The 8,436-nt window shown below is 33.4% G+C and overlaps 1 protein-coding gene across 2 annotated transcripts; it reads left to right on the top strand.

Annotated features, from left to right (window-relative positions):
* Positions 1-4,983: 4,983 nt before the first annotated feature.
* Positions 4,984-7,904, top strand: LOC107813163 (triphosphate tunnel metalloenzyme 3-like). 2 transcript variants are annotated; one of them, XM_016638385.2, is made up of 2 exons: positions 4,984-5,898; positions 7,550-7,904. In XM_016638385.2, coding segments are annotated over exons 1-2 (609 nt in total). In that variant the 5' UTR covers positions 4,984-5,290; the 3' UTR covers positions 7,551-7,904. The 2 variants fall into 2 exon arrangements, with proteins under 2 accessions (XP_016493871.1, XP_016493872.1); XM_016638386.2 differs by lacking the exon at positions 7,550-7,904 and having other exon boundaries at positions 4,991-5,899.
* The last annotated feature ends 532 nt before the right edge of the window (positions 7,905-8,436 follow it).

Below are 8,436 nucleotides of genomic sequence, written 5' to 3'. Positions count from 1 at the left end.
GGAAAATGGACATTTTTTGCACCATTTTTTGCTATGAGTTCAATACAGAAATAGCCACTTAAAATTAACAAGGGGAGAAGAGTTATTATATATATAGTTGCTTGGAGATTTAGACTTAGACGTATATTCATTCATGTATGTGAAGCATTTACTCTATCTACTAAATGAAATAAGAATAACAGCCTTGTTAATGAAAAAAAACAGTTTCAGTATTGGAATTAATTGTGGTTATATAAGTTGCTATTTTGACAATAACAGTAAATAAGTTATTTTTTATTTTTGTATAAATTAATACTTTGAGTCAATAAATTGTCCTCCATTAATTGTGGCCATCGTCCGTTATGCTGCTATTTTTGTTTTTTATGTGTTGTTAGTTGGAACTTCAAAGTTTTCACATCCTTAAAGATTTGGTAAAAACAAACGCAGGAGAAATTTTAATTAAACAAGAATAGTGGTGTTTGATTATTTTATTTTTATTACATTCGAATAATCATGCAAAGGAGAGTTGAAATCTTGATTGAATAAGATCTGTGAAAATTTAGACTATTATAGAAGGAAACAAGTATATATAGGTAAAAACAAACGTGAGACGAAATAAAAATTCAGATTTGTAAGGTGTAAAAAAAAAAAAAGTATATATAGGTATATTTAACATAAAACTGAACAAAAAAATTATAATGGGTCACAAAATCAATTGACAAAGTATATACTCCATTTGTTTTATTGTACGTAACATAATTTGATTCGGTATGGAATTTAAGAAAGAAAAATAAATTTTTTAAACTTGTGGTTTTAATATTTTACAGTCAAATTTCTCTATAACGATATCGTTTTTAGGATATTTTTTAACTATTATAGTGAATGATTGTTCTACACATGTAACAATGTTTAATCAACACCTAAACAAGCGTGATGGCTTGTGAGGAAAAGAATGAGCGTACATATAAAGTAAGAGAAATTGTCCTCCAACTGCATACTAGAGGGCAGCGATATCACAAATGGCAAAAAGTTTTAGAGAGTTTGAATTGTTTTCCTATATAGAAGTAGCAGTCTCTTTAGCTTATTTGTATAATTTGAGATGTTACTGAGATAGGTATTGACTATAGAGGGCTAGTCCTAGAGTCCAACAGGATAAGTAGATGTACATATATACTGTCATGGGCTGCTTTCCATCATCGACTCATGACCCTTTGGACGCGCCCCGTAGCGTCCCGGCAAGCCTCCCAACGCCTAGCTCCACGGTCGGCCCCGTGGTCTCGGCAGCGCCAAGTGACAAGCGAGCATGCGCCTCTGTCGCCCCACCGATAATCAATGCCAGCGGCTGGCCAATGCCATCAGTGCCGCGCGCACCGACAATGCCGCGCGCCCAAATCATCATGTTGCTATCAGTGTCGCACACCCAGACAGTGCCCCGTGCGCAGACCCAATGCCAAGCGCCAGCGCCCAACCGCTGGCAGATCCAAATAGTGCCGCGCGCGCCCACAGCAATGCGCGCGCAGACCTTGCTGCTCAAGACAAAGTTGCTGCCATCGGACTTGCTTCCATAGAAGAATAAGTCCTTTTCATTGTAATTATAGAGTAGTTTTACTTCATTCATTTTCAGTGTGCTTCTACAGCTTTCTTAGGTCAACTCATGTAACTTTGGTTTATTTTTTTTAAGCATTATTAAGGGGGACCAAAGCATTCAAACAATTCTCTGTACTGGTGTCTCTCCCCCCCGACACCGCATTTCATCTTGTAATAGCTTTCATCATCATCAATACAATCATCAGCTTTCATCATCAATTGCTCATTTTCCGCTGCTCAATTGCTCACGACATTGGTTTTCCCGTACGGCACTGACAATCTAGTCTAGCGTACGGCGAGGGCCTCAGTTGGCGCATAGCAACCGCACTGACATCGGTTGCTTCGCCTTACGTCGCCCTTCTAAGGAACTTCAGGAAGGCGCCGCGTAACAATACACTTGGTTGAATAAAATTTATTGTTTGGCCAAAAAAACAATGTTTAATAAATATTTGCTTGTTATAGACAATAATTATCCAAAAAATATTTTTTTTCTTTTTTAATATTACATATAAAAGATGAAAAATTATTCAAATTTAAAATCTCAAAAGATATGCAAATTTACTAATCTATATCTATACTATATTAAAAGCACGAAGGCCCTTACCGAAATGTCATTCGCCTTTTTTACCCTTTAAAAATAGATTTTACATTGGATAATATTGTAATTTAATTATTCTCCTGATATTTAAAATTTTAAAATCAACTGATATTTTGGTTATAAAATTTTTCCTTATTCTCTATATAAAAACTCCTATTTAAAACTTTCAAAATTTACTATAAACACACAACTTCGACTTTTCTAGATCTTTTTACCTAAATAAAAAAGCGTACTCTAATATTTAGAAGGAAATTGTAAGAAGGAAATTGTCCCAACTTTTGCCGTGAAATATTTTTTTTCCCAAAACTTTGCTGCTCAGCAAACAAAAAAATGGAAATAAAGAACCTTTGAATAATTTCACCTTCCTTTTTGACAACCAAACGGTACCAAAGGATTCTCTAGCAAAATTTTATTGTTAATTTGATTCCTTTGAAATATGTTCATTAATCTTAAGGTTTTTCTTTTTGTGGTTAAATATCAGAATAAACTTTTAGAAAAATAAAGTATCCTAAACATAAATAAAAAAGAAAACTATATTTTCAAAAAGGAACTAAATTGTCTTCAAAGTATTTAGCAACTCTAATTTAAATTAAAAATAAATATATTGAGTATAATTTTATTTGTCTAATATGAAATTATTTATGAAGGATAAGAAGTCGATCAACATGCTAAAAGGAAACATATAATATTGCTAGAATTTCTAACATAAACTAAAAGTATAAATATATATTCCTAAAATTCCTACTATAATAAATGAAAAAATATTTTTTAGTAAGGAATCAAATTGTCTTCGATTCACAAAATCTAATTTAAGTTAAATAAAAGATAAAGTTATATTTTCAAGAAGGAATTAAATTATTTTCAATAAGACATATGAGGACTTATATAGGTAAATATTTATTTTGTTATAAAATTAATTAAATAAAATCAACATTCATATTTTAGGAACTTAACTATTTCCTTAAGTTTTTATTTTATAACTCGAGAAATAATTTTTAATAATATTTTTGTGATTTTCAAACTGATTTTACTCATGATGGGTACACGCGCATTGTGCGTACCCTAAGACTAGTTAAATCTAAAAAAACTAACATATTATTAATAAATTTATAATTAAATATTTAAAATTTAAACTCTAAGCCACACTTTTAAAGCTACATAAGAACTAAATTCTTTTAACATTGATGGAAAAACTTTATAATTATAAATTCTTGTCTTTTACTGACGACATAACGCTTTAATTGGCGAAACTTTATATCCAAATTTTCAGCAAAAGAATATCCAATAGCTTTTCCTTAAATGCAATCTAAGAGCTTAATAATTGAATCTTCTATTTTAATCCATGTTCTTCGTCAAACACTTTCGTTTGTGCAATTGAACGAAATTATATAAGCATATCTTTTGGTTGGAATTGAATGAAAACTTTATTTATGAAGGTATAGACTAACATAATATTTTTCATCATAAATGGTGCGTTGAACTTTCAAAATATTTAGTCTAGACTTATTATTGGTAATCTTAGAGATTTTACATGGTTGTTATAGACGAGTAATCTAAATATTATTGCTATATGCATAAACAAAACTGTTATAGAGAAGTAAAATATAACATGAAAATGGATTCTAAAACAAAGCTTAACTTTTATAGAAAAATGCATATATAGAAGTTGTGATACATAGGTTTGTATAATATTTATGTGATAGTAAAAGTTTCTCATGAGGAGTAAAATAAAAAAATAAAAGTTAAAGGGTGTGTTTGGTATGAAGGAAAATATTTTCCAATTTTTTTCATATTTAGTTGGCGTAAATGTTTTGGAAAATATTTTCCTCATGAACTCATTTTCCTCCAATTGGAGGAAAATATTTTCCCTATCAAGAGAAGATAAACATTTTTCAATATTCTTTTTCAACATTCCCCCTATTCCCCATCCCCACTAACCCACCACCACCCTCCACCCCTAAATAGAAATATTATTAATAATACTTTCTTTTCATGTTATAGATAGAATACTTTTTCTTCATTTCAACAAATGAGTATTTTCTTTTCATGATATAAAAAAATATTTTTTTTAATTTTAACAGAAAATATATTTTTCTTTCACTTCAACAAAAAGAATATTTTTTTATGATGTAGAAAAAGTATTTTTCTTTCATTTTAACAAAATGAGTATTTTTTTCATGATGTAGAAAAAATACTTTCGTTTTGTTGGAAAAAAAAAGTACTTTCTTTTTAGTTATGGAGTACAAATTTCAACGTTGGTTTGCGTAGAAAAGGAAATCAACACATTAGTTCCTTCGGGTTTGTGTAAAATTTTAGAAGAATAATTAAATTGTTGAATAAAATAGAGTCCTGAAAATGTTGGGTATTTGGATGGGGGTGAGAGAGAGAGGACAGGAAATATGGGGACTTGGGGGAAGGGGGTGAGGAGAGTAACATAAAAAGTTATTTTTCTAAATATTATTTTCTACTCTAACGAAACATTAGAATATATTTTCCGAAAAAAGTTTTTACTTACCAACCAAACAAGGAAAAATAAGTGATAATAAAAGCACTCATTTTTTAGAAAAATATTTTCCATGGAAAATATTTTTTTCCTTCGTACCAAACACACCCAAAATATTTATAAATATAGAAATGTCACTTTTGTTTCTTCTAAAAATTGAGTGATAAAATAATAGTGTCATATAAACTAGGGTGGAGACCGGAGAGTAGTAAAAAGGCTTGGACTATTTCCGCAATTGTAAGAAAACTGGAGGGTCACATTGTGAAATTTAAAGCTCTCCCTTCTCTAAATACAAAAACATTTGCTATCAAGTCCCTGCGTCAGTGCGTGAGATATACGGAGGGAGAAATGTTGAGAAGAAAACCAAGCAAAATCGAAGTAAAAATCGAAGATAAAGAAGAACTCGAAGAAGCTTGCAAACGCGCCGCCGCCATCGCCGCCGCTTCCTCCTCCTCCACCAGTACCACTACCAGCACCACCGGCGCCACCTCCCTCCTCCAACACTTCGACCGCTCGGCCGTCGATCCCTCCACCAAATCCCACCGTATCGGCCTCAATTAATACACAATAAATTTATCTCATACGGCGCCGTTTTTTAAGTTACATTTTAGCTAACTGTAATTATGGAGATTGAAGTGAAGCTCAAATTACCGGATTCAGCCGCACACCAGAAGGTTCTCTCTCTTTTCTCGCCGTATCACGCTAAAACCCACCACCAGCGCAACACTTTCTTCGACGGCGCCGCCGGCGAGCTGAGCTCGCGCCGGACCGTTCTCCGTCTCCGATTCTACGAGAATTCGGAAAACGTGAAGTGCATGGTGTGCCTCAAGGCTAAAGCCGTAATTATTGACGGCGTTAGCCGAGTAGAAGAGGACGAAGAAGAATTCGATTCGAAAATCGGGTACGAATGCGTTTCTAACCCTAGGAAACTGATGGAGGTGGAATCTAGGGTTTTGAAAAGGGCAAAAGAGGAATTTGACGTTGCGGAGGGAGGGTTTATTGGACTGGGTGGGTTTAAGAACGTAAGGAATGTGTTTGAGTGGAATGGTGTGGAGTTAGAGGTTGATGAGACTATATATGACTTTGGGACTTGTTATGAGATCGAATGCGAAAGCACAGAGCCGGAGAAAGTTAAGGCGATGATTGAGGCATTGTTGAAGGAGAATGACATTGATTACAGCTACTCAGAAGTGTCAAAGTTTGCTACTTTCCGGGCCGGAAAGTTGCCTTAGTAAGTGACCGTTACCTGTAGTGGATTAACTATTTTATTGGATATTGCTACATTTTCTATGTGTTAATTGCAATGAAATGTTCTAATAGTGCATGTGCCCATGATCTGATGTAATATTTGATAAATTAGGGAATAGAATGAAATTTGGAAGGTGTCGAGCATGATTAGTGTTAAAAAGTAATTGGTCAATGTTAATCTCAATACAATGATTTAACCTCAATTAAGTTTACAATACATTATTCCTTGTTTCTTAACAATAGGAGGGAAGCATGTGTAACTAAACATGATCAGAGCTTGTTGATTTTGTTGCTGCATCTTCTATGCATTAATTCTAATTACATGTATTCAAATTGTGTATGTGTACATTTGTGTAAAGTCATTTTTGACATGTGTGATCTGATGTAATAATGTTTGATAAGTTGAGGAATGAAATGATAATTGGTTGATTTTGATCCCACACAGAATTTGCTGACTTCAATTAAGTGTCCAATATATTATTTTCTGGTTAACAATAGGAGGGAAGCATGTGGAGCTAAATTTGATCAGCGTTGCTGATGGAAATGTGGCGTAATCCATTTCATAGTTCATACCAAATCCATGTTTTGCTTAGTTATGGATTCATTAGGACTTTGCACTATACAGATTTGGAAAATCAAATAATATAGCACTATAGTAAATAGACTATTATAGACTATCATTGTAAATGACCTTATTTGCCTAACTCTGAGTGAAAAAGTTCAAATATGTGCATTATAGTAGTTGAGATGGTTTGAAGTTCAAATCTTTGTGAACCTGATGATACATCATTGTCAAGATAATATGACTGTTTGAGTAGTAATATTTAGGCTGTAAACCAGGCTTACCTGAACCAAGACCTTTGGTTCAAGAACCTTTGAACCATAGTAGTCCTCCTTCACCGGCATAATATTAGGTTTGGGTGCTTGAGCAGTCACCCATTGCCAAAGTGACTTCAAAGGTAGATCCAAGATTTTTGAACCAATGAATGATCCATTACTCCTTTTTGATAATGGACGCAGACTTGGCATAGATATGTGTATATTTGTGTGTGTATCTACACACATACATAAATTATAAATATATATTATGTGTGCTTATAATAGTCTGAGATGAGGCATACAGGCTGTCAGGAAGATGTATTAGTCTGAGATGAAGCATACAGGCTGTCGTGAGGCGGATTCTCCCACGACTGGTTATAATGTCCACAGAACTCTAGTATGACTTTCATTCTTATTTTGATAGATGGACAATACATTATGGAGTGCCTGGAATTACTAGTGATTGAGCTCTTGGAGGTTTTTGCAGTGGCAAGATGGTTAGATGATAGTAATGTGCTTGTGATGCATTTCTCAAGCTGCTAAAGTTGTTAATTAATATCTTCAAACGAGCATTATGGTTTTACAAAAAACTATGCAAATTGCAGCACTAGTACTTGCAAAGTGTATTTCTGATGTTTTAATGGTCAGCATGATTGATTTGCTGCATTTTCTTTGGTGATTTTTATGTCCTGTCAACAAAGAATGTGAGTCTGAGCAATAATCTTTGTATATCAGGCGTCACTTTATGTCAGTTGCTTTCTTGTATATGTAATCAATTCAGGTAACTAAGCAGCTGTGGTTCTATTACGATGCAGGTTTACCTCGTAGATGGCACCATATTTAGAAGGCTTGAAGTCTTCAATTCCTCAATATATTGCAATGAAGTCTTACCATCTGGCTTAATTTTGCAAAGACTTAACTGGAATGCAATAATACTTTGTGGTTTCCTAATCATTTTCCCTCCTGTTATTGAGGTTTTATTAAGCCTCTTATTCATATCCTCCGAATATTAGATTTATTTTATTTCTGGAGTACTATTTAGAACATCAACATCTTCTATTTGTGGAAATAATGTACGATGCTAAACTTTGGACGGACGTTTCTTTTGTGTGTGTGTGTGTGTTTGGTTGTGATCTTTTATGTGGATAGCAAATGCTCCTTCTCTCTCAAGTCTTGGCTAACTTAATTTTTGGTGTGAAGGAGGTCATTTACGGAAATGTTTTTGGGAAATGCTTATTCTCTGATAATTATTTTCCTGAAAAATGTCTTATGGTGATTGGTCTGAAAACAATTTCAAGCAATGGGTAGTGTTATGATGAACTTTTTGACCATTAAAGATTGATAATAATGTTTAAGTGATGGCTAAACAAAGTTGAAAGTTGAGATTGTTACGAAGGAAATGCTTTTCACTTAAAAGTAAGGTTAGTCGTCTTCCCTTGGAAAATATTCTCCGACAACTAAATACTAGAAAGTGACCTACTTTTTGGAAATATTTTCCGGAAAATCTTCGGTGCCCTACACACTTTAAATTAGGGTTTAATTTCTGCTCATGTGTACATGCTCCTATCTGTTCAAATGTGTTCGAGTAAACATTTTTGTTTCAAAGCATGTAGTTAGAGACTTGGTTTCCAGAACTCTTGAAGTTCTTTGTTTTTGTATAGACATTTAGTCTTACCACGTTTAGTAACCATTTGAATGAGTC

Source organism: Nicotiana tabacum, chromosome 18 (genome assembly GCF_000715075.1).
Source record: "Nicotiana tabacum cultivar K326 chromosome 18, ASM71507v2, whole genome shotgun sequence".
Taxonomy (NCBI): domain Eukaryota; kingdom Viridiplantae; phylum Streptophyta; class Magnoliopsida; order Solanales; family Solanaceae; genus Nicotiana; species Nicotiana tabacum.
This window is presented reverse-complemented; position numbering and strand designations above follow the sequence as displayed.

What these genes read in the sequence shown, in the direction of transcription:
- LOC107813163 (XM_016638385.2), top strand. Translation starts at nt 5,291, where the DNA reads ATGGAGATTGAAGTGAAGCTCAAATTACCGGATTCAGCCGCACACCAG.